This window comes from Corapipo altera, unplaced genomic scaffold, assembly GCF_003945725.1.
Source record: "Corapipo altera isolate COAL_440 unplaced genomic scaffold, ASM394572v1 2b, whole genome shotgun sequence".
NCBI lineage: Eukaryota > Metazoa > Chordata > Aves > Passeriformes > Pipridae > Corapipo > Corapipo altera.
The window spans coordinates 23,364,154-23,391,611 of NW_020884874.1; the positions used below are offsets into that span (position 1 = coordinate 23,364,154).

The 27,458-nt window shown below is 35.0% G+C and overlaps 1 protein-coding gene across 4 annotated transcripts in view; it reads left to right on the forward strand.

Moving 5' to 3' along the window:
* Positions 1 to 26,725, forward strand: part of VTA1 (vesicle trafficking 1) — a 34,945-nt gene extending 8,220 nt beyond the window's left edge. For 3 of the 4 annotated variants that reach the window (XM_027633449.1, XM_027633470.1, XM_027633464.1), the window contains exons 2-8: positions 2,688 to 2,782; positions 6,157 to 6,284; positions 6,948 to 7,023; positions 10,880 to 10,991; positions 17,480 to 17,656; positions 19,420 to 19,500; positions 25,581 to 26,725. In XM_027633449.1, the coding sequence (XP_027489250.1) occupies positions 2,688 to 2,782; positions 6,157 to 6,284; positions 6,948 to 7,023; positions 10,880 to 10,991; positions 17,480 to 17,656; positions 19,420 to 19,500; positions 25,581 to 25,726 (815 nt within the window). In that variant the 3' untranslated portion in view covers positions 25,727 to 26,725. The remainder of the gene's footprint in view (positions 1 to 2,687; positions 2,783 to 6,156; positions 6,285 to 6,947; positions 7,024 to 10,879; positions 10,992 to 17,479; positions 17,657 to 19,419; positions 19,501 to 25,580) is intronic. The other variant, XM_027633457.1, reaches the window with a different exon arrangement.
* The last annotated feature ends 733 nt before the right edge of the window (positions 26,726 to 27,458 follow it).

The window sequence follows — 27,458 nt, forward strand, 5'->3', positions numbered from 1 at the left end:
AGAACAGCGCTGAGTAAAGCAGTAAGTATGCCTAAACATACTTAACAACATTTTGTTTGGCAATGGTGAGATTCAGACTGTGGAGAGTGTACTTTTTCTTCTGTATCTTCAGTTCATCAACTGAAACTGATGATTGTGGAGATTTTGACTGGAAGGGTATGGTTTGCATTTTCTGACCTGCAAGTTGCCTTATCCTTCATTACAATCAGGTTCTTTTATCAGTGATATCTGAGTCAAGACTACCTTTTAGTATGGAATGCTACTAGGTAGTGATACTCGGTCAACAGTAGTTTTCACAGACATCCTGCTCTTTCTTGATCACCACTTACTTGAGAAAGAAGGAATAGCTTTTGCCTTTATCTCAGTGACTGCCTCATCAGACACCTGTCTAGACAGGTTTGATATGCAGTAGTCCTCCTTTCAAGTGTATGTGAAGAAGTGAGTATGCAAAAAGTCTGGACTTCAAAAGTTCCTGAAGATCACAGTAGACTCTCTTGTTACAGTAACTTAAGTGTGCTTTGACCTTTTACCAGTTAATAAGATCTCTCAGGAAATCTCCTATACAATTTATATGGGCACTGATCCAAATTGGGAATTGGTGGCTAAATGTGGTAACTGTCTCATATGGTCGATTGTGTGGTACAGAGATGTAATTACTGTGATGGATGGAACACATTTATCTCAGGTGACATCAATTGCCTGTAGGATGTCTCTGTTCTTAGTGTCTGTAGAACTGCTGTTGCTAGAGCACCTTCATGTTTTCTTGACAGTCTGTGCTTTGGATGATAGACCTTCAGTCGTGAATGACCTAAGGACTCTTGGGCACTTTGGTCCCAGAATCTTCTGTTGGCAGGAAAGTGGTGTTGGTATGGAACATTGCTTGATGTCAGCCACAGTGTAAAGTTATATATGGACAAGAAAAACATGTTTCTTACTGTAACTATTGTTCTCTGACCTGTGTTTTCTGTATGTTCAAGACTTGCTCTTCTGCATTTGTTCACTGGAGTGCCTGAAGGAGTCTTAAAGGTTTTCTGAGCCTCTGAAATCCTAAGAGGTGAAAGGGCTGGCTTTTCAGGGCTGCCTACAAAGCCTACAGATGGCACAGTCCTGTAAATACACCCCTTTGGGTATTAGTGAGGAAAAAAATTACCTTGCTTTCACTATTTAAATGGAAGTATTTGCAAAGAGTGTGAAAAAAGCCACATATGGGTAACACAAGAGTAACAGTTAAAAATTAGGACATCTTTTAATTATTAAACATCCTCAAGACTAAAGACATTTGCAAGATCCATTTATATGGGATCAGAGTTCTTTTTATGTAAATGAGTTATGGAAGAGATCTGAAGATGCATACTTCAGTAAATAAGATAAATCTATATCCAGTAATGACCAAGGGTATTCTGAATTTGTCGCCCTAATTGCTATTGGTCTCAACTTAATTTATTTGCTTCTGAAAACATCTGAAACTTCCATCCATCAAAAAGAAAACTACTGATCTTGATGGCTTATAGGTTTAGCAACCCTTATATTAATTCTTAAGTTTTATATTATTAAATTATACCATGAAATGTGTTCAGGGGAGCTTACAGTCAAGGATTTACTTAAAAATCAATTTAATTGAAGACTGAGTATTAATTCCTTGTCATGTGATGATGGTATTTTAATTGATGGTAGACTTTATTTATTTCAGTGCCTTAGATACAAATCTCTGTCTCTTTCTGTGTTTGAATTTGTTTGAAATCTAATTTCAACTTTATGTGTGCTGGTTTCATAATGTTTAATATTAATGTCAGCATCTTGAAGATAAATAAGGTGGGCTTAAGAGTACCTATCAGTCATTAGCTTAGTCACTTGATGAAGTCTACATAGCACAGAAAGTGTCCTGTAGGACTGCCTTAGAGGTCAAGAGTGGGAGTTAGTGGAATGCCTTTTTTGTGGAAGATGTTCTGTATTTGGTTACTGAATGTTTCTGTCTATTTTCCCTTCTCTGTGCATGTTAATCCTATTAAATAACAGTTGTTTGGGTTTGCCCACAGTTTCATGAAGCCTATAAAGTTCTGCCATGTGCAAATCTAAAATTCACAGATTTTGGTAGTAAAAAGATAATTTTTAATCAGAAGGTGTTCGTCATCGTTCATTTTCAAGATCATATTAAAAACTGACAAATCTACTTGCAGATAAAATTTATTAAAGCCTGTCTTGTCTGCTTTAAAGATCAGGTTTTTGTCTTGAGTTTTTTGATGCTATGTACATGGAGATAATAGATGCTTAATTCCGTTTAATAAAGTGGTGTTTTAAAGCTAACTGGTTCCTACTACATGAAGTTCCATTTTTGAGATATATACACACACTCTCAAATCGACTTGAAATTCCTATTTGAGAGCATTGCAAGCAAGGGAAGTGATAATTTACAAAATCACTTAATATTGCATAATAGTGATAATTTGAAATCAGCGGGAGTAGTCATTGGGGGAAGTAAAGCATAAGTCTCACAAAAATGTCTCCTAGTATCTCTGCAAGACCAAGCATATCTGGATTTCACTGTCATTGCTCACTAGTACTGATGTCATTACACTGTTAAACCATGAGTTTGTCTTTCAGATGTGTGAGAGGCATTGCTTTGTTTGCTAATGGGTTTTGCCTTAGATAATCACTTTTGTTGTTTTTGTGTTTTGTATCATTTCAAGGCCGTTTGTATGCAATGCAAACAGGGATGAAGATTGATAGTAAAACCCCAGAATGCCGAAAATTTTTATCCAAGCTTATGGATCAGTTGGAAGCTGTAAGTAGAATTTATCGCTCTCCTTTAAAATGATTCATGATATTACTTTAATTTTTATTTAAGCTTCTGCAAATAAGATCTCTTCTCCAACATCAGTCATTGATGCAACTGTTCTGTATGCAGGCACATTGTATGAATTTAAGTTGTATGTAATAAATTGGCAGAAGGATTTGAAAAGGTAAAGGAAGAGGTAGAGCAGTATGTGTGTATGTATGCATGCACAAACATAACTGAAATTTTACCATAAGGTTTTGTGTAGCCAACATGAATTATAATACTTTATCCGAACATATTCTCATGACAAATCATAATTCATTATGAAATAAATACAGATGTTCTAGATTACCTTTTTAATGTATTTGCCTTTGATTCCTTTAAGTGTGTGAGCGTTATTTTCACTAGGACTCACTAGCCTAGTCCTTGGATGCTTTTGAAAGTTTTGACCTAAAACGTTGTACCCAGGGAGTTTTTTAAACTGTAAAAGATAAAGATACTTCTGATCGTATCCTCTGTTAGAGGTTGGAAATTTGATACTATGAATTTTTGTAAGCGCAGTCTAATCTGTGTCAGAGATGGCCGTGCCATGCTCTTTGAATGGATCTGATCCTATTAAAAAGCCTTAAATAGAACAGATTTAAAAAAGGTAAAGTTATTGTACAAATGGTCAGTTTAAGTTCTAGGAGCTGTTTATGTTCTACCTTGTAGAACAATATTATTGTACTAATACCTTGTAGTTTTCAGTATTCTCAGAGGAAGAAGTGTGTGGGTTTTAAGGTTTAAGTGCTCATTTGGAAGCAGAAAATAATGTTGAAAAATGAAGCAGCAGTTCTTTGTATGTTTACTATTAGTAATTCTGTCTGAAATCTAGCCACAGCAGTGCCTGAAGAGTTTGTGCAAAACTAGTACAACAGCCTTCAGTTGTGAAAGGTGGATGCCTCATCTGTGAAAGTATTCAAGGCCAGGTTGTATGGGTCCTGCCTGAGCAACCTCATTTAGTGAATGGCATCCCTACCCATGGCAGGGACAGTTGGAACTAGATGATCCTTTATGTCCCTTCCAACTCAAACCATTTTATGATTCTAAGATTCTTCAGGAAAAAAAGGAAACATGAACTGTTTGGGTTTTTTTCTCACACCTTGTGCTTCTTGCTATGTTTTGTCACTGATCTTTAGTAATGGAAAATTCAGCGTACAGCGACTTCTTGGTGTGTTATTTCATCAGATTTTGACACCTTCAATGGGTCTGGTTTCATGTTCAAAAAGGGATAGAGGTGGCAGGAGAGGTGAGATTAAAACTCCAGAAGAGTTTGCTCTTCATTGCCTAAGGATTGTTGAAATTTGTTGGATCCCATGTGGTACTGCAGCAGTTAATCTGTCTGGAGCATTCAGTTACCCCTTCTGTTTCAGAGGTGGAAAGACTGGAAGAGCAGCAAATGTCCATGCTTTCATCTTTCAGTTGCTGGTAAGATTGTCTGTGAGACAACTGATGCACAGGCATTGAAGGTTCTTCCACGTATCTAAGTGGTGGAAGGACGGAGAGAGCACCTCTAAGCAAATCTGGTACAGCAGTTTTGTGGGCTGGGAAGCTTGGGTTTATGGAAAAGTTGGACCTCTGCAGTAATGTAACAGCAGCCATTTTCAGTGTGCCCTTAACCACCAGGGGGCACAGAGAAGCGCTACAGGTCTGTGCTTTCACTGGCACTGCAGTTGGGTGTTTTAGAGGTTAAGACAGAAGCTTGCAAATAATCCTGATCTTTACAATAGCAAAGAATAAAACAGCATAGAAATAGCTGGAAATTACCAGCTCTGTTGAATGGAAATTACCAGATCTGTTCTTTGCAAGAAATGTCATAATATTCCAAAAACGTGAATTAAACACAGTGATTTTGTATCCAAAATGCATGTTTCCGTCAGAAGTATTTTTGCATAACATTGTGTTGTTTTGCTTTCCCAGTACATGACTGTTTCATTTAAATATTTCAGGTGGTGTTTTTTTTTTTTTTTTTGTAAAGTTAAACTGAAGTGGCTTGGGTTTTAGGTTCAAATTTTGAATCAGCATTTATAACACCAGTACTGCTTTATTGAATCACGGACTGTGTGATGGGTAATTTCAAAAGTAAATAACTTAACTTTAATATTTTTAGAACTGTAGGTAACAGTGTCACTTGTATGTTTAAAATAATCTCCATTGAACGTCAGATCAAGTATAGTTATTCAAGTATAGTTATTTTCTGAGTGTGAGGTATATAGACAGACTGGGAAATATATGTGTATGCAAACAACTTCTCTCCTGAGTTAGCTTCTGTGTTTCGTCTCAGTTACATGTCTTTCAATTTACAAATTATGCTATTCTCACAAGAAAATTACACTTTGTTTAACAAATACTTTTTAAAAACCACTTAGAGTACTTGTTGACAAAAGTCTTTAAATTTAAAATTCTATTTGGAAAGCTTATACTTCACTATTGAAATCAAGTAACTCTTCTGGCAACATTCTATGTCTTAAAAAGTTGGCAGCAGTCTAAAAAATATGGAAATGCAGCCTGCATGATTACATTTTCTTCACACGCACAATGAAAAATAATTACCATTCAGAGATTGTTTTTAAATCTTTTGGCAAAATAAAGGCTGCAGGTTAGTATCATGCGGTGTTCCTGTTTTTGTTCTCTGAGGATAACCTGAGATTTCCTTGTGTGCAAACAGTAAGCCTATTCAGAAGCTGTAAATCCACCTGTTGTTGTAACTGTTAGAGGGTTGTTTGCTTTACTGATTTTTATTAGGAAACCTGAAGATTCTTGTACTCTGAGGTCTTGAATTGAAATACACTGCTTACACTGAAAATTCCAGTAAATCCATAGGTCACTAGACCAGTCAAGGTAGGGCTCACACACATATGATAAACTGCAGTTAAATAAGCTTTATAAGAGCTTTTTTTATACATGATCACTCTGATCTACAGCACCTTTATAAAGCATGGATTACTTTACTGATTGAATTGTGTTGAATCCTGACACAGGCTTCGGAGTGCCTGGTCTTTTGGATACTAAAAGGAAAAACAGCTGTAGCTATTCCTTCACAGTAGTTGTGTTTATTTTAAACTTTGACAGAGATTTTCTGTGGTTTCTATAAATATTTTGTGTTTGAAGATTCAGAGCTACTTTTTCATAATGTTTCTCTCTCCAAAAGAATGTGCCTTCTCTTTCACACATTGCTTTTAGCATTTTGTTATGTTAGAAGCTGGAAATTTGTAAAACAAAGTGTATGTTGTTTCTTTTTGAATTGTATTGTCCTTGTTTAAGTCAGCAGGTTCATTTTGTGTTTGCAGAATTGCTAGGGTCTAATAAAGTAATTGATGTATTTTTCCAACACTTTTCAGATGAAAAAGCAATTTGGTGATAATGAAGCAATTACTCAGGAAATTGTTGGTTCTGCTCATGTGGAGAATTATGCTTTGAAAATGTTTTTATACGCAGACAATGAAGACAGAGCTGGACAATTTCATAAGTAGGTGAAAATCTTTGGTTTTCTTATCTGAATTAAGCTACTGGTCAGGGAATGTGAATATCCAAACTCCCTTTAATTTGAATGGAAACAAGAATTGGGTTTTAATGCATTCTTTTCTCTTTTAGAAAACTTGATTTGTTGCTACCTGTATGTCTCTAATTTCACACATTATCTGGTATCCTCCTTCTTATGTTCCTTAAGAGGCTGTTAACCTGCTGGCAAACCTTCGAAAACCACAAGCTAATAGTGCACTTTATTTACATCAAGCATGTTATAGTTTCTACTGAGGGATAGTGAAATAGTTGTGATGATCCATTATGTGGTTTGGTTTACAGCAATTACTGTGGCATGTTGATGTATTTTTTGAAACTAATATAGGACTTCCTATGTCCTACATGGAACATTCCAAACTAGAATCTAAGTACAGAACACATGAGCAGTTTTGAAACATACTGAACATTTTCTTCACTCTAGTTGGGATACTAATCAATATATTGCTAGATTTAAATGTTGTGAAGCAGGTTCTGTAACATCAGATTAAAAGAAAAAAAGTAGTGATATTTGGCTTGAAATAAGCCAGTATGATCTAAAAATGACAACTTGTAATAGTATGATTCTGAAGACTGACATTACCAAGTTAGCGAAATATTTTCTCTTTTACAGAAACATGATAAAATCCTTTTATACTGCAAGTCTCCTGATAGATGTTCTGACAGTATTTGGGGAGCTCTCTGAAGAGGTAAGTGTTAGGCATACAAGTGTATTATGTGATTACTTTTGCTAGCACAGATGTTGCCTTTATAATGTGTGAATATGAATTTCAAAGAACATATGTTCTGATTGTATAGTCTTATGCTTGTTAGTAAGTCAAAAAGAATTGTACTAAGTATTTCAAATAAATCATATGTGAAATACTAGACAACTGTTACCTGTTGGAGGATGCTTTATGGGAAGTATCAGTTAGAAATTCAAAGTTTAATTATTACTGTGGGACACATAGCATTACATTGAACGAGTGGGAATGCTTATAGGGAAAAATGATGAAAGGTTCGTGGCTTTTTCCGCCTTCGCTTTTTTCCGTGCCCAGTTTGGAATTCACAGACTCAACATCCTGTATGTAAATCCCCAGTCTGATAAGTGTGCCTAATGTGCAAGTTGTACTTGATCAGTTAAAAATGCAGTTGTTGTGGCTCCTTTCATTTGTAAATATTGGAAGGAGGGTAAAAAAATGGTCTTAATAGTGGTGCGCTTCTTGTATACTATGGGATGTAAGTGTAAATATTAAAGAGAAATGCTTGGCCAAGAGTTCTTTTAAGGTTCTGCATCATCTATTGCCTGAGACTATACCAATCTAAAATTTTCATTTATCAAGAGGCACAAGTAAGTTTGCTCTTTCATGTGTTCTCTTAAAACTGGCTACTCTGCACCCTGACGTCCTTTACTGTATCAAATAACATTTTCTAGAGCCAGAGAGTGAATGCATATTGAGTTGGATTGAAAATACAATCATCTTAGGCTGTAGGAATCCAGTACACAGGTCAGTGCACTGATTTGGTGACTCCTCAGAGGTCCTGAAGCAATCCTCCTTTGTAGATGGAAGAAATTTTTATTAATGTTGATGTGGAGTGCTAGTAGTGGTATGTTTACTACTCTGTGTCAGGGGGTTTTTTTGCTGATGCTGAAAGGACAGATATGCTTTGAAATTGGAAAGAAGCAGAATTCTCTCATTTTATTTAATCAGTGAAGACAATAAGAAAGAGTGTACCAGAAATACAGGAAACTTCTGTATAGCATCATAACATTTCAACAGTGTCTTCATCCAGTTTCACATGAAGGAATGATGGACAAATATGATGTGACCATCTTAGGCTTTTGCAGAAGCTTTTGTTGGCCGGAAGTAAGCTCAGCCTGACACCTGGTTTTATAGTATGACACCTATATTCAGATCATCTGTTTTTCAACATGTAATTGCCTTCATATATATGTATTATCAACTACTAAAAGGCTTTTAAATCAACAACAGAAGGCATAGAAAGCAGATATTTGACACCTAGAATCAGAAAATGGGTATTGTACTTAATATGTATTTTTTTAATTGGCGGTTGTTGATTATTGGGTAGTATGAATGGATTGTGTCAAAAATTAAGAGTGAATGTTCTGTATCTCAGTATTAGAAGTAGGCAAAAGGATTTTCTGGAAAATGTGTTTTACAAGACACAGCTTTCATCAGGTCAGTAGGAAGCTGTGTGGTAGTAGTGTTCTTTTCATTAACCTTAGTAGTAACATTCATTCAATACGGTAGTCTTCCAGAAAGGGACAGCAGTGCATATTACAAACAAACTGAACACAACAGAATTTTGCTTCTCAGTTCTGGAATGATAACTTTTGCAGTTGGGATGCATGACAGACATGACACTTTGTTCCCTTCTCCTTCCTCCATCCAGCATTTTGGGTGTGGGGGGTGCTTGACCCGTTCTTAAATATGCACTCCTTGGGGCACCACCAGCCTGGCTGAAGGTCTCAGCTGTGTCCCACAATGGGTCTGCTGGAGCTAGTTATATCCAACGTGGGGCAGCCCTGGCTTCTCCTCACAGACACCACTGCTGCCATCCCATGTTGCCAGCACCTGGGCACAGACACCTGATACAACAGCATCTTCACATTTTATCAATAAATAATTGCTGTATTGGAGCAGAGGGGAGATGTACAGACTGTTAAATATTGCATAGTAATATTTTCTAAAAGTACTGTACTCTGGATGAGTATTTCTGCATTTTGTGGCTCCTAGTGTGTTTGTTAATAATAAAAGAATTTAATCTGTAACACTGACTGACCAGAAATTATTATTAAAAGAAAGTATTTAGCAGAAAGTCAGATTTTCCGGTTGCACTTTTTGCTTCTGAGGTATAGTGAATGTGTTTTAATAAACCTGTCTTAAGGCTAGGCTTTTTTTCTGAAGAAAATCTTACTTGCAAAAATGAAGACTGTATCGTTCTCTTGGGCTTCATAAGGGTCCTGGTGGATACAATGTATTAAATATGAGCAAGGGAGCTTGCTGGAGATACCTTTTGTATTGTGTCTCTCTACCCTGTTCTAGATGACAGTGCAATAGGCTTTGTGAAGTACAGTATTGAATGTCAGTTTATTAATTCTCAAAAACTTTGGATTTAATTTCAACCAGGACTTCTAAAGAGACATCAGTCTACCTCAGTTTCCAAACCACTTTACCTATGATTGTTAGTGTGGAAATTTGAGTTCACCAGTACCTTGCAGGTGGTGATGTTGATGTGAAGCATGCTATCACAATCTGCACTGTTGATTTGGCCAATTTATTCCACTCATCCTTCTAAATTTCTCATCTCTGTTTATATTCAGCCTTGTTCCTTGATATATATTACATCAAAACTGTCAGAACTGGTCATTTCTCATATAACTTTTGACAAAGTAGTTAATTTACATAATCAGTTTAAGATTTATTGCAACAATTGAGAATTCCTGGGTTAAATAAACTGTTGAAACTGTTGAAATACAAAGTGGCTAATCTTCAGTTCATGTTTTGACATGTTGAAGGTTGTACCCGGGAACAGTAAAGTATATTTTAAAAAATTAAATGGAAAATCTTAAATTTTTTAAGGTTCTGGCATTTATTTCAATCACTCATGTTTTCTGAAAAGAAGAATTTATGAAAACCCAGGTGAAATGCTTTTCCTCAATTTCTTTTTTCCAGAAACTGAAAATAATGAAAAATCATGTTGATTTTTTTCAATTTCAAACTGTTACCATGGAAATGGAATCAGAAAGGCAGGCAGCCACTTTGCTTCTCACTGCTATTGCTTCATACTGACACCATTTCAGAAAAGGAGAGTTGGCAAAAAAATATATTGACTGTCAATATAATAATTATTTTTAAAGATATGTTATTTTTTCTATTAACTGTACTATTAAAGTTGTCAATAGCAGTTTGTTAAAATTTGCAGAAAAGGTCCTTCATCTGAATTTTAGCTATGTTGTGAAGATATGAAATCAAAATATTATATGTCATAGAATATCCCAAACAAATCACATTAATCTGCATCTACATCAGCCTTTCTGTAATTATGCTTTTAAATAAATTTTTAAATTTTAAAATAATGTAATTAGAAAAGATTTTATATTACTGGTCAGCATCAGTCGCATTTTAAGTTTCAGGTATTTAAATCTAAAGTGAATAGTCATTTTAAGTTTATGGAGATAGGCAACTTTCATCATCATGTCACATCGGTAATTACTACACAGTGCTCTGCATTTCATACTGGTATGAATAGATGGTCTTGGTATATTTATTTCCTTTTCCTGACATGCTGCATTAATCGAAGATCTCCACATTTTCCTTTCATGCTGAGATCCTGTTAGAGCTGTTATCTTATTTTTTTTTTCACCTGTTAATTTCACACATGTTGTTTGTCTTTAAAGGGGTGTCAAATGACAGAAGAGAAAGCAGTCAAGTTTTCTAATCTTCTCTCAAGGTGGAAAACATGTTTATATTTCTGTTTTGAATGCATAAATTCACAGAAGTAAATGTCTGTGTAAAGTGTCTGGCCTTTTCCCTTCCCCAGAATGCACAGCACAGGAAGTACGCCAGGTGGAAGGCAGCATACATCCATAACTGCTTAAAGAATGGAGAGACTCCTCAGCCTGGCCCCATTGGAATGGAAGGAGAGAGTTTTGGTATGTGTTTATTTTATTTTCAAAAGAGCAGAGGGCTGTGCCAAGACCAAAATGGATGGTATGCACAGTTCTTCAGGGAGCACCCCACAGGAAGCAAAGCTTCCCCATTTGATATTCCATTCACAGTGGGCCACCTTCTGCTTTTTCTTTTCCACTTCTCCTACTGTTAATTTTATTGGACTTTACTGTTTGATTGACTTATTTAATAAAATATTTTTTTTCTTTGTAGTAGAGATTATTATTTTGAATACAGCTACTCTCTAAGAAGGCATTGTCAGCTTTGGGCCAGAACTGTGTATTTCTTTATTAATACCCACGCTCCTTCTTTTAAATCTGTTCTGTAAAGTTATGATCCCTTTGCCAGTTTATCCTCTCTCAGAAGTTACATAGGATTTGAAAATGAACTGATCATAAGTGAATTCAGCTTCAAAGCAAACACCTGGTTGTGAGACAACCCCTTTCTCCCTGTACAGTATTGTGGGTTTCAAAACAGGTCTGCTGTTTTTCTATTGGATTTCCTGCTTCTTTCTCACTCATCCACCTTTTCCTCATGTCTTCAGTTTTTCCCTGTGGTCCTCTGGCTACCTGAGCTTCCTGTACAGGATTCCTTGAATCCTCTGTAACTGTTAGATAAAGTGGGGATTTCCAAGCACATCCACTTAACCAAAATGAATGTTTATTACAACAGGCTGTTTTAAACCTCCTAAGTTACAACTTTTACTGTCTTCTATTTAATACACTCAGACCTGTCTAAATTGCTCCTAATTTGAAGGGCCTGGATCTTCAGTATGAAATGTTAGGGACACTCAAAACTTTCTCATTTAGAGCTTTTTAAAGACACACACCACTTGGAGCAGACATGAACTAGCCTCTCTATAAAGTAACAGAACACATACTAAGCAGACTCTCTCTTACAGGATCACATCCTAATCTCTTCTGAGAAAGACAGCTCTGTCCTCTTTTTTTATTATGTGTATATTTACTAAGAGTAACTAAACAATCAAATCAGAGTTGCCATATTTCTATTTCTAATCTTTATAGATGTTACCCTACTTCTAAAGTAGAGATCTGCAAAGTTCACAGATATGTGCGTGTTTTTGTGCAGTCAGATGAAATCATGTGCAAACTTTTTTGGTTAAACTACTAAGCCAGAAAAAAGTATTACTATTATGTGTGAAAACTGATCATGTTTTTCAGTGATTGATAAAAGCAAAAGATATGCAAAAATTATTCATTTCTAAAATATATAAAAATAGAAATTGTATGTATTTTATTAAACTAACTTTGAAAATATTTTCACCCATTTACTTTTCCTTTTATTGCAGTTTTTCTATGCTTAATGCTTTATGGATGTTTAGTTCTTTTTGCATTTAACCAATTGCTTTTGATAGTGATCAGTTTTATTAATAAGAGGTCTCTTTGTTTTTCTCCTCAGTCAGCACAGATTGAATATGAATTTTAGAGGTTAATCTCTTATGAAATACGATGTCTTTGGAATGGATATTTTCACTATGCAGATTAAAATAGACTAATTCTGCACAATGACAATAACCTCTATGTATCATTCTTCACATACCTAATGAAAAAACTAAAAACATTAAACATTTGAAGTTTTCTTCTGACCTAGTCTATGAGACTTTGTACGTATGCACGCACAAGTATAAATATATCAATCACCTATATTAATACATAAGTTCATAAAACTTATGTAGCCACCTCTAAAAGTGCAAGTTGCAACTCCCACTGCAAACTTCATCCCATCTTTGTCAAATTACACCAGTTAGATGATTTAATGAAAAATGGAACATATGAGAGAAGAGTCTTGTGGTATATTGAATGTAATGAATAGCTTAATTAAATATTTTTAGCTTTAAATGAGTTCTCTTTAGGGGTCTGGCTCATAGTGTGGTAAAGCTCACCTGATTATCTGAAACAAACTGTGAATTGTAAACAACTGCAAAAATAGAATTTCTAAGTAAATATTACAAAACTTTTGCTAAAAATCTGTGTGTGCAACTTGTGTAGAAGCTAATTATTCCTCAGCAGCAACAAATGGGTTCTCTCTTCATTTTATTAATGTGAAATGCAAAGATAACTGACTTGCTCAAGGCCACAAAAGAAACTGTTGTAGAAGTGAAAGTAGAATTCAGGGCCTTACTCAAATCCTTAGTACTCACTGCAGTTCAGTACAGGTGAATTGGTGAAGACTCTTGCTCTCATTACCAAGTTATATCTACATGCAACTTAAAAGGGACACAAATGCTGAGTGAACCAAAATTTTAACATCCTTACTGTTAGGGAGCCTGCAAGATCTGTAATTTGGCAATATCTTTTTGTATTGTTGTTGAACTGTATTTCATGTAGAAAGATAATTTCTCACACTTTTGTTTTCTGAGAAATGAAATGAAAAATACCTTTTCTGACATTTATTTTGACAGTTAACTCCACAGTGTAGGTGTCCATAATGTTCTACACAACCAAGACAAAACCTTTATCCAAATTAATTTTTATGAGAAGAATCAGTAAAAAAGAGTTTCAGTTCTTACTTTGTGCATCATAAGAAGAAAAGCAGCATTGTTTGAATGTATGACTGAACCTTCCCCATTCCTTTCTGCTTGCTCATTTTCTTCCTTCCCTAGCAAGTGGAAAAAGTCTGTTTAAACAGAGTGAAGCTAGGTCTCTGAAGCTTGACAAATTACCATTTTTTTCCATAGTGTTGGGGGTTTTTTTGTGATTTTTGAAAACCATACTGTAACTCTTGGAGATGTTTTTACAGCAACATAGGCATGCTTTATGCAGTTCTGCTGTTGGATTCATGGATACTTTTGTAAGGATGCCACGATGGAAACCTTAAAATAACATGCTTAATTTATTAATGCAGTTGGAATACGAGTCCTGAAGTACATATAAAGGTTACTTAGCATTTGCCCTAGGTCATCCCACAAGATTTTGTACTAATGGAAAAAACATGGAAATATTTAAAAGTTCTAAATGGTTATAGTATAGCCATAGTAAATAAATGAAATGTAATTGCTTACACTGCAATATGTAATATGTAGTCTACATTTATATTACAGAATTTGAGAAAACGTTATTAGTTCCAGCTAGTAGAAAGAACATTGTATGAAAAGTTGATGCACTTTGGAGTTTATTTCTCAATGTTGTGGAAAAAAATTGGATGTATATATATTTTTTTTAAAAAATCAGTGTTCCAATAGAATCTTACATTATGAATCTTATAGCAACATCTCAAGCAAAAGAGAAACAATGCAGCAGAATGAGAAAAAGAAAACGTTTTAAAATTAAAGTTGATACCTTTTAAATCTCTGAATTAATTAAAAATAGGAGTCCATAGAATTGGAGAAGTCTGGACTCCTTAAAAATAAAAATTTTTTTAGTCGTAAATTTAGTGCACTAAACTGTTGAAGTTAAGTCATGATTGGTGCTTCCTTACAGTAGACAAGGAAGTCCCATTAAGCCTTGAGAATCCTCTGTTTGTACAAAACTATCTTTGGATAGTTGGTTATGGGGCCAGGGATATCAGTCTTATTTCACAAAGTCTTGCCTTCCATAAATAAATAATAATTTTAAAAATGCAAACAGATGGTGTGGGTATACTGTTGCTTTGCAGAAAATATGAAGAGCTTATGGATTCATTATGCTGGGATTCAAGCACAAAGGCTGATGAGGTTCCAAGACAAGAAACTCATCTGGAGCTGAAACGACATGTAAAACAATTGTGTCGCTGTTTCACAGCCTAGTATTTCAGCATCTTTAAGCAAATTGCAAGGAACTTTGAGTTCTAGGTTACTACTACTTTATGAGAAAATAATTCTCTAATTTTTTTTAGTGTTCATTCCCATTCCCTGGAAAACATTTTTTTTTTAGTAACGTTATGGATGTTCTAACTGAAGAATTTAAAAACCATTTGTTGACTTAAATGTTCTTTTTCAGCAGTGTGAAATCCTTTTATTTGGCACTACTGTTAAAACTATTCACAAATACTGCGAGTGCGTATCTTAAAATGTTTCTAATACTTTAATCTTTGATAAAGAGTTTTTAAATATTTGCTTTGCAGGAAGAATACTTACAATGCTTTGATGATATCTGGGCACTTTAAACACTTAAGAAGAGTTAATTTAAACAAAACTACTTTTACGTTTAATACAGTTTAACACTGGCCAGTTGCATAATGAGCAAATCAAACAGTTGAGCTTAATCTTTTGGTACATATACCTGATTAAAAAGCAGATTGCCTTTATTGAATTCACCTTTTGCAGACACTGTAATTAAGGATAGTCAGCATTGGTAACACTTGTTTTGGATGTTTTTAACATTGGCAGACTTTTTTGAGTTCATGTTTTCCATGGCCAGTGCTGCCTACAGCATTGCACTGTTACAGGAGTGACAAGAGACCCTGAACTGTGCAGTGAGAAACTTGAAGCTGAAAGTGAGAATGTCTTGGAGAGAAGATGGAATTACTGCAAGAGAGACAAAAGTATGGGGCAAGAGGTTGCAGGGATATGAAGTCCTAGTGCACAGAAAGAGAAATCAGAATGGGACTGGCAAAGCAGATAAGGGCAACAGGAAGCTTCAGGGGGCGGAATAAAGGAATAAATGCATTAACGGTTTAAGTCTGGGCATGAATTTACAGGTAATTTTTCCTAGTTGAGATACTGAGTACAGTGGAAGCATGTTTACTCTTACTGCCTCATTCTTAAAAGTGGCTTAGTAATTTTTATAACAACTTTCCCGAAATCCTAGCTTCATGCAGACACCCAGCTTGGAGAAACCAACTTTATAGCTACAATTTGACAAAGCTATAAATAATTGGTAGCAGTGTTACAAGTAATATTGGGCAGCCTTACCTTCAGACAGCATGATGAGTGTTGTACATAACTATTTCATTCATCTTATGTGTAGTAAACCTCTGTGTTTTTGTTAAATTTATTTTTTTCTGAAACTGATTTTTTAAAGTTATCACCAAAACCACTGAAACATACAGCATTCGAACTTATTCTTATCATTGCGATATTATTTAAAAGACATTCATTGTTTACTTTTGAAGCTCAAAAATAAACAGTTTTCTTCTCCTTTTTTGACAGTTGTCAGGCATTAATTTTATTTCCATGCGTATATATTGCAGTATGAATTACTAGCAAAAAATACAGGAAAGGAAAAATCTGGCTCCTTAAGATACCCTTTGTCTTCCAGAGGTCTGCCAAATGTTTGTTTGCCTATGTCAGAAACAGTTTAATAAAACTACAGTGTATTTATTAAAGTCTAGTAATAATGTTCTAACAACAATACTGTTGATTTTACTCTGCTTTATAGCCTTTTATTTTAGTAAATAGTATTGTGACTTAAAAGGTGTTTAGTGAAGGTGGCACCTGAAGTTTTTTCTGGGAGGAAGAGGGTCTTACAGGGGAAAAAATTCTTATATTTGTAATAGTAATATTTTTAACAGTAGGTGGTTTAATTATTAAGCAGTATAAGTGTTCCAATAACATAATAACAATAATAATCTTGTGTAGTTGAAGATCAGTATGGATTTCATAAAGAACATCTTTTTCTAGCTCTACACATATATACGTTTTGTACTCCTATATATTTTTTTTTCACTTTCAAGAACTGGCTGCTAAATAAGCAATTCCCAAAACTGTACTTGTTCCATCTGACATTATTGATACAGGAGAATACATATACAGCAAAAGAAAATTAACTGTTTTAAATTGAACTGAATTCAAATGAAGGAGCAGAAATCAACCATGTTCTAAATTAACTGGATCATTAGCATAATAAATTGATCACTAGCCTTTAAAGTGACATTGAATAAACTAGACCAGAACCTTAAGAACATGATGAGATTGAAAAATAATATGTATGTTCTTTGTACATTCTATGGGATATATTGTTTTTCTAGAACATTATGTACTGTAACTGTTCTAGATACAGTTATGACTTAGCTAAGCTGCATTTAGTTTTCTTGTTTGGTATTACTTTCCCGAAGTTCCTGGTTTTTTGCTATTTATCCGTGGTTTGATATGGGGTAAAAGGATTATCTAGTTTTTTACAAAGAGTTTGTAGGGCAAATACAGTTTTCCATATTCTGATTCATGTATATATTAAAATATAGATTGCTGCATGTTTGTACATCTTGTTTAACTACGGTGGATGCAGTACATGAATGTATAAGGGATTGTTCTAATGAGAAAGATTTCTTATGTTCAGACCAGTAATGAAATGATCCTTCAATTTGAACAGAAGAGATCTTTGAAAGTATGTGAGTTTCTAGATCTTTATTGTATGGTATGTTACTTTTTTATTTTGTCAAATCAATTGTAGGTGGCTTGGGTTGATTTTTTATGCCACACTGTGGTGGCAGTTTTTTTACTAATAAAAATTCAAAAGGAGGTTTTAAAGAAAGCCAGAGTTTTCAAGTGTTTGTACAGAACAGCTGCAGTAATTCCTGTTTTGTGTCATCTTAGCAGATGTTGAAAAGGAAGAAGCGGGGTCATCTTCTGTCCATAGTGGAACAACTCAACCAGCATCATCATCTACATATGAAGCTAACAACACACCAACTAGTAATTACACTGGCATACATATACCACCAGGTGCCCATGCACCAGCCAACACTCCAGCTGAAGTACCTCATAACACAGGTATGTCCAAATCACACGTAAAAAATCCATGCCTTTATTGAGAGATGAACTCTAGGCCACTTTCCATTACCTATAAAGTAGATTAACACAGGTATTGTGTGTCAAAAGCATCTTCATAAGATAATATTGTAAAAATGCCATAGGGTATACTTTTTTATGTTTTTTAAAATGTGTAATTCATATTTTGGAGCGCTTTGCCAGAAGAGATTTATGGACTAAAAAAATTACTATCCCTGCAGACAGAATTTTTTGTCTTCTCTAGAACCAGTAAAATGATGTTGCATCGCAACATCTATACTATAAAGCGCTGTTTGTATCTTTCACTTGATAGACGAAATTGTGTTATTTCATTTCATATTTGGCTTTCTCTGTGCAGATGGGTTGTCGTTCTTTATGCGGGAGCAAATCCAACATAATGTTGAAATTGCTACAACAACACAATTGCCTGATGTACCATTCATACTTTTCTTCCTTTTGGTTTGTGCTCCTTTTCCTGTGCAAGTACTTTACTGTGATTGACCTGAGACAATATTATTAATGGGAATTTTATCCCTACTGCTAAACATACTGCCTCCTACATCCTTATTATTATGTGCCATTTTTGGACCAAAACCAAGTTTGTAAAAGTCCAACGTTCCTTCCCAGTTGCAGTATTAAAAAAAAAATTGTCTTAAAGGATTGGTGAATACAACTTTTTTACCTCAAGGGACCTTTTTATAATAACCATAAAATATAATGATTGATTAATAAGATTAAAAGTTTGATTTCAATCCTGATGATCATTTATTGTTTAGATACATTTTTATATTATCGAACATGTTTTTGTCACACAGTCCCTCCTTTTACTTTCTCATTTTAAAAATGCTTCAACCTATGAGGAGTTCAGGATGCTCTTTTTTCAGTTTTATCAAAGAAAAATCCTTCAGATAGGTGGTGGTTTTTTGGGTCTGGGAGGGAGAGTGTATTGTTTTTACCATATCTGAAAATTATGGAGTATGTACCTTGTTGGAATACATGAATTTCATTGCATTACGTAGTTTTAACCCCATCAATCATTCCATGCAGTAACAGATAATTTAGAAAACTGATTATACCATCTTCCTACATAGCAGATGTTGTAGAAATAACTTTATGTTAGTCTGCTGTGAACTGGACATATTGCAAAAACACACTTTTGGATCTAGGCAAATGAGTGTGTCTAAAATGGGAACACATACAAGAATGTTTCACAGCATGAAGTGCTGTTTCTTCTAGAATCACCATTTCTCTTTTAAATCTAGCTAGCTTTTTTATTTTCATCAATTGTTTTTGAAGTAATTAGGAAGGAGATAGTTTGCAAGTGTTAGATGACAGGCATGAGGCTTTAAAAATAAATAATAGAGATTGTCTCTGATATTAAAATGTAGAATTTAAGTTTCAAACATCAAAGTTAACTCACTTTTCTTTAGCAGGTTTTCCTCAATGCTCTAGGGAGTCTCTTGGAGTAGTGTTTTCCTATCTTTTTGATGCTTGAAATTAAATTTCTGTAAAATCCTATACTGATAAAATGGATGACAGCCTGTATATTCTTCTGTATAATTTTATAAAACTTTCATAGTATGAAGTGAGGGCTTTAAAATTATTTGTTACACATTTTCAGAATTAGTAAGCTATCAACTGCTGAATTTAAAAATCATTAAGTGTACCTGTTCCATTTTGTTTGTTTACTTTAAAGCCTATGAGTAAAAATAACCCAAGTCCATCTTTTTTGCATTGATTTGCAGGAGTGACAAGTAACACCATTCAACCTGCTCCTCAGAATATTCCTCTAGTCGATCCTTCCCTTTACAGTGCTCAGTCTGGAGGTAAGCTGGTGGCATTTGTATTGTTTGTACGTGGGCATACTTTGTCCTTTTTGTCTCCCCTGCACTGCAGGAAGAAGTTTGAGAAATACTGTCATTGTTATCTGAATGCTACTAATTCCAAAATTTTAAAAAGAATTGACATCACCTAGGCATTTTTTTGCTAAGAGTTTAATAGTTTCTGAAAGCTTTGTTGCAATGTATGGTTAGTGCTGTCTGACTGTTTTGAACCCATGAGCTACCATTGTGTAAGGCTTTTTATTATTTATGTTTTTACTTCTCAGATGAGGTTCTGATATACTTAGCACAGCCTATATTCCCAATGGCCTTGCTAAATTATATTTTTGGTCATTAATACACATTCCCTTTACTTAAAATTTATTCTACAGGGTCAATATGTAAGTTATATATTCACTTCATTAAATAATTGCAACATTCCAGTGGTGGTTTTGGTGCAGCATAATTGTTATGTGTGCTTGTTGACTACAAGTAGTACCCATGTGAAATGAAATAATTTATAAGGTATTGCTAATTATGTCATTTTGATGTACCATTTAATCAAGGCTTTTATCTTCTAAGATGCCATCTGCCTTTGATGTTAAAATCACTAATAACCAATATCATGTGTATTTTTATGTCTACTTGCATATACCATGCTTTGAAGTGTGCACATAAATGCTAACCTTAGGGAAACCAGTGAAAAAGTAGTGACTGACAATAAAGCTGGAGTCATCCTATAATTCTAATTTGAACACTCATGTACATTTGGACAAATTAACTGGTTTCTGAGAATTTTTCTATCCGTGAAATAGATATTTATATTATTCAATATCTGAATGCTATCAGTGCATTGCTACCTCTAACCGCTTACCTGTGATAACCTGGTTTTATAAATACATAAATAAAAAGGAATTAAGTGTGTTTGTGAGAATGCGTAGTAAGTAATATTGTGTAATTAAGAGATTAAGACCCTTGCTAAGCACCATGATAAATCTTTAACTTGACCTAACCTGAGTATTTGTATGCCTGCATTCCTCCTGTGCACATCTGTTGTGTCACTACAAGTTTGGGTCTTGGAACAGCTCAAAGTTACATTCTTATGAGAGAGTTTTGCAGAAGTGCGCTGGAAGAGGTGATACGGGTCATACAGATCCTCAGTTCTAAAAGTTTAGAAAATACGTTTTCAGTTATGTAGGAGTTCAGGAGGGCATAGGGCATGTGTCAGTAAGCAGAGATGCAGTGACAGTTTTGTTTGTATGTGTAGAATTAAAAAGCTTGAGAGCAATGGAAAGCGTTTGTCTGTGGCTATCTCTGTCCTATTGTGCGTGCCTGGTCATTACCCAAAGCATCCTCCCCTCAGCTATACATGTAAGAGTAACAGCAGATACCATTCTTCTCATGCTGCTGAGGAGTCCCCTTGATGCCAACAGTACTCTGTTACACAGTAGCCTTGTTCTCTGACCCATAAGTAGATTGAGAAATGCCTGTATCTCAAGAAATGTACTAAACTCTGGGACTCAGGAGTCCCCCCCAGCTCCTAGTTGCAATATATATATTTGGGCTAGATCCTTGCTCCATATTAAGGTAGGTACCATTCCCATGGAACTGAAGTTTCCTTTGCATGGGAAGAAGTCAACGTTGCCCTCCAATAGATCCATAGAGCTAGCACAGTGCAAAGTATGCCTGCTTCATGATTAGACACAGTGTCTCTGTCTATACTAACAAATTATACGTGTCTATAAATATTTGGCATGGAGAACTGCTGGCACAGAACCACTCACATCCATACTATTAAATTTTTAAACTTTCTAAACAAGGTAGCTTGTGAAGACTGCTCGTATTGAACGGTCTGTAGCCTGCTCTGACCACAAGTCATGTCCAGGAATTGTTTGGGAAAGTGCTAGTTAGCTTGGGCCAAAACCATACTGGAGCCTGTTCCAGCAGGTTGACACTGTAGACAGTCAGGTTTGAGTGCTGAGACACGTTCTTTGGCACTGTTGAATGTGCCAGTATAGACATAGCCAAACAGGATATTCCACATATTCCTGCAAGACTCCTTCTGGTAGTAAGATCAAATGTAAAACTTTAGAATAAATGATATATTTTCTTTCCTTCCCATAACATGGGAGAAGTAATTTGATTAATGCTATGATGGGAGAAAAACTTTTGGTGGAGAGGAGTTGAATATTTTATCAAAAGAAAATTAAGTTAAAGGAACAGTATTCTTTGATTTTGAGTCAGTATGAGTCTTTGAATAGTTGTCCTGTCCTGTGGGAGCAGGTTTCAGAGATTAACATGACTTCTGAAGTGTCAAAACTTTTGCAGTTAATTACTGGTTAATGTATTTTACTACAGAGTGTAGAGCTACACAGCAGCTTTGTGCATGTGTGTGTGTGCACTTGTCTGGTGTAGTTTTCTTAAAAAATTTATTACCCCTAGATTATGCTAACACTACATGCATTCATAGTTGTGCTAAACAGTTTTTATAAGATCTTCTTACACTGCCATATGCTCCCTTCCACAAGTGTCATAGTATAGAAAAAGCATTTGTCCATTCTAGTTGTGTGTATAATAATGTAGAAATAATAATTTGACATTGAACGTGCTTTTATGATCTTAAAAAGAAATTCTTTCAAATATTTCAAATGCTTTAATGGAGAAAAAGAGCATCTTGTTTCAAAAACCATTTGTTACCTTTGCCATCACTGTTTTTATGCACCAGTTTGTGTGATTGAAATATTCTTAAATTAACTGCCTTATATTTGGGCATCATAAAAAGGAAAAACATCTGATTTTTCAGATGTCCAGCAAAGGACACTAGGGAGAAGCAGATATATCATGTAAAATACACACCACTTTCATTCTAAAACTGCTTTTTTCCCAACACGATTTTCAGCAGTTTTAGTCAAAGCATTTTCACTTTGTGTTCTTCTTAAATAAAAAGAATCATGCTTTGGCTTCCATATGCCTTTCATGTTTCAGTAATATAACTACTGTGCTAGTAATTGCAGACACAGAAGCAAGTTTGTTTCAGGATAAATACACTAAACTTTTCCCATCTTGGTGTTGTTTTAGAGCTCAGAATCATAGGATACTTCAGGTTGGAAGGGACTTCAGGAGGTGGTGTGGTTCAACCCCTCTGCTAAAGGAAGGGTCCTGTAAAACCAGTTACTCAGGACCATGTCCTTTGTGTCTCCCCCTGCCCATGCACTCTCTCTGTAGTACGATTTGCTGCGCTGAAGGAAGTTTGAGAAAAAATGTCACTTAATACAAAAGGCAGCTTTTGCATTTCTCCAAGGACAGACACTTTGCGACCCCTCTGGGCAGCCTGTCCCAGAGCTTGGTTACCCTCACAAGAAAAACTGTTTCCTGATGTTCAGACACAACCCTCCTGTGTTTCAGTTTATGCCCATCACCTCTGGTCTTGTCACTAGGCACCAGTGAAAAGAGCCTGGCTCTATCCTCTGTATGGTCCCCCTTCAGGTATTTATATACATTAATAAGATTCCCCTGAGCCCTCTCTTCTCTAGGCTGAATGGTCCCAGCTCTCTCAGCCACTTCCCATATGAGAGGTGCTTCATTCCCTTAATCATCTTTGTGGCCCTTCACTGGACTTACCACCAGGATGTCAGTCACTCTTTGTTGCACTGAGGAGCCCAGAACTGGACACAGCACTCCAGATGCAGCCTCACTAGGGCTGCAAGGGACAGGATCACCTCCCTCAACCTGCTGGCAACACTCTTCGTAATCCAGCGCAGGATGCTGTTGTCTCTCTTCACTGCAAGGGCAGACTGTTGACTCTTGGACAAATTGGTGTCCACCAGGACCCCCAGGTCCTTTCCTGCGAAACTACTTAATCCTTAGAATATGTAAGTTAAAGTTGGTAACTCACTTCTGTGTTTATACCTTTGATGTAAGGCAGTCATTACAATTAAGTTTCACATTATTTTGAAAACTTAAGAACACAGAACTGGTTTATTTCTATTTTGTTTGTCCATTGTGAGGTGCTGATTTCAATAGGAGCTCAGGCTACTAAGCACATCAAAAGATCAACACTCTTACTGTGTAAACTTTGGTTTATAAATTTAAAACTGTTAACTTTTTTCCCTCAAGTTATGTCATAATAGCATCTGAAGTAGATTTCATAATAAATAAGGCTTTATGCCAGCAAAACATTAATAGAGCTCGTACTGTAAAAATAAGATTAGACGGGTGAATTTAGGCTTACTTCCAATAAATTAGTTGAATACTGGACTGATGCCTTGGCCAGTTTTTAAAGAATGATTTTGTAGTTTCTTTTGGCATCATAGCATAAAGCCACTTTGAGGGGAACTGGTCTTTTATAATTCCTTAAAGATGTTCAGTAATGTGGTCACAGATTGACCCCAGCTGCTTCTACTCTGTAACTTTATGCATGCTACAAAATAACTGAACTGTGTGCGTGTGTTTATGCACTCCCTCACGTGTATTTACTCACATGTATAGGTATTTTAAGAGATGTAATGTGGCTTCATTTATTCAGCAGTAAACTAATACACATTGCAGTTATAATGAGCCTACTAAGTTTTTATGTCCCTCAATGCTTATATTTATTTATTGAAGGGAAGATAAGTAGAGTTTTAGAGTATGTTTTAAAAATTGATAAATTAAGTTTAAGAGCACTTACCTTTCTGCTTTTTATTGGAGTAGGGTTGTTTTGAAAACCAGCAGACCAGTCTAGTTTTTAATATTCCCAGGTTTTTCATTTTATTTGTTCAAAAGCTGTTCTTAAATAATAAGATTGGGGGAAGGAAAAGCAAATACAATAGACACTTTTCGATAAGAACTGAGATTCTTTAGTAAACATTCTCACAGTATTGCTAACAACAGTCCTCTTCTGAAAGAAAGGATCCAGCTAACTGAAGTTGTGCCATAAAAATGAGTTTAACTATATTCATGTCATTGCTTAAAATGTTGTACTCAGAGAGCTAAATCTTTGTTTAATCGATTTTTATATAAAATCTATGGTGCATTTAAAAATGCATTTTCTCTTAATCTGTGTAATCTGTTCACTGCTAATAAAATACTGTGTTCAAAATTATTAAATATAGACATAATCTTTAGTGTTTCATATAATTAGTTATCCATGTCCAAAAAAACCCATCATTTACAAGTTAAATTGTTCTGAAAGAACCTTAGTAAAGGTTTTATAATTTGTCCATTGGTTATTGGAGTGGCATGGGATTAGCCTTAAAACTCCTAGTGAATTTATGGGTGGAAGGAGGTACAGTAACATAACTGTGCTTTATTTTATGCACACATCAGTGATGCTATTCATATATAAAATCTTCTACCAGTTAGGGCATAAGTCCTTACTATGCTTTCTTGAAGACTGAACGCATGTGTTTGAGCGTTCCAGAATTCCCAATATTTTAGCTTATGTTAAGAAAATATTCTGGTTAATAAGTAACAGATGGTTTATACTATATTATGAGAATATTTTTTGCTAGTGTTCTCCAGTATTACAAAAATGGGCACATTTAATGACATCAATCTTGTTTCCAGTCATCTTACATAAAATTAGAAACATAAGAATTATTTGGAAAAACAGAAATATAAACTGTGTGAAAACATGCTGGTGAGGAATTCTACATTTTGAAAAGTTATCCAGTTAAGAAGGAACAGTTTCTAACTCAAATGTATTATTCCTGAAGAAGAGAGCAGAGTATTTATACTGTAAACACAAAGAGCACTGCCCTTGTTTCTTACAGGTTGTTTAAAAGCTCTCCTCTGCTGCCTTTGATGAAGAGCACATCTTTCTCAAAGGTCTTGACTTTTGAAAGACACTAGGTCATACAAATACCAGTGGTTAGAAAGGTGCTCATATTTTTCAAATGCCAGAAGTAAAGAAGTTCAGCATTATATAAATGGAAAGAAAAGAGAACAGAAGAAATTACATAGCTTGGGCTTTGTAGTACTACCACAAATATTAGCCTGGTTTTCATAATATTACCACAAGTATAAGTCTAACATAAAAATCATAAGAAAGGAAGCCTAAGTCAGATTTCCTTTATAGTAACTTTGTAATACTTATGTTTTTGCAGGAGAAGTCCGCTTGACTCCAGAGGACTTTGCCAGAGCTCAAAAGTATTGCAAATATGCTGGCAGTGCTTTGCAATATGAAGATGTGAGCACTGCTGTGCAGAATCTACAGAAGGCCCTCAAGTTACTAATTACAGGCAGAGAATGAAGCCTTTATTCAACAGATTCGTCTTTTGCCTAAAAAACTAACATCTTATTACTGTACCTGTTAGGGTAGGGGAGTTACTCAGAAATTCTCAATTCCATCACCCAGGACAATGAAACCCCTTTTCATTGTCAGATTAGCAATTAAAGGTACAGTAGGAATCTCTGTTTTCATCTTACAGACAGTGGAGCTAGAAACATGAATGCAGTGGCTTGTTGTAAGCAAAATACTGAAGAAAGTACTACGAACACCGTGCAAAAGTTAGAATACTTGCAGTATTTAGATTATCAGAATGGGAAAATGCTGACTGTAAAAGACTTGAGAATTAGGATGTTCTGTTAAAATTCTTACTCTTATTTTATTATTCCAAACAATTATTTAATAAGTATAATAGCTTTAAAATGGTAACTAAGATTAGTGCTTTCCTCCTAAAATGAGAGAATGTGAGAAGGCTGACAGATCCACAGTAGGAAGAACTTTATTCTGTATATGAATTATTTCGGTATTTGTATTACCTGAGACATAAGTCAAGGTTGAGGGAGACTTGAGGACCTTTGCGTCTCATTTTAAAATGTACTGGAAAAAACATCTCTTGTTACTTCAGAAAGAGTAATTTTGATGGTGTTCCAACCTAATCCCCTATAGCTGCATGGATTGCAACATGTATTCTTCATTATTGGTTCTTGCTCCTTCTGTGTGAACACTTTACAATTTTGTATATGTAAGGGAAATTAAGGGAAAGTACTAATATTTATCAGCAGTGATCCTGAAACTGGAGGCAGAGATTCTAAACATGAACTTTTAGGGAGATTTACTTCATAACTGTTCCATCTTTTTAAGAGGCTGAAAAAAAAGCTTGTTCTTCAGCCAATAAAGCAGTATAGGTTTGTCTCTGGTCTTAGTGTCATAGAGTTTCGTATTTTCAACTAATATTTTTCCTGTCTGCTTTGTTGTGGAGACTTTTTGGACTTGGGATTTAATTAAAATATCTTGGAAACTGGATTTTGAGTCTTTATGAAATCTGCCCTTGCAATTATAGAGCTCTTGATTGTTAAAAATCCCTCCATGCTGTTTAAAAGAAAGAATAAGTAGTCTTTTAACTGGCATGACATAATAATTGAGTACAACATAAAACATGTCTGATTTATGTTATAATTTAAATGACATTTTATCTCTTTCTTTCCAAGCTACTGGATCAAATTTACATTTTTATAGCTGTACTGCTTTGCAGTGACTAAAATATGTCTTAAATTCAAAGCAAAAAGAAGAGGAAAAGAAAATCAAACATAAGTACTCATTAAAGTTTAGCTGGTTGTATCCTTGTAGAATCTTTGTCAGCAGATTTGAAAGGGGTAATATGAAACTTGTAAATGTATGCTTAAGCACTTCAGTTGACTGAGATTTAACAGATAAAACATGGTATTTTTTGTGCTACTTTCTGATCTGGTATAGCATGCTAATCTGAACAGCGCATTGAGTTAGATTTTAATTGTTTTGGGAAACTTAGAATAAAACCATCTGAAACTTTTTTGACAGTAATTCTACAGATCTGAGCAATAACTCTGTGTTTTGTACAGTGCTTCATGCAAGATAGATCCCTCATGTCAGTAGTAAACTGAATTACTGCAAATTATTCTATGTATATAATTATTCTTTTACACTATTACATTGCTATGAAATCCATTCAACATTGCTATAAAAAAAATCAGAAGTTGCTTCCACTTGAGGATCATAC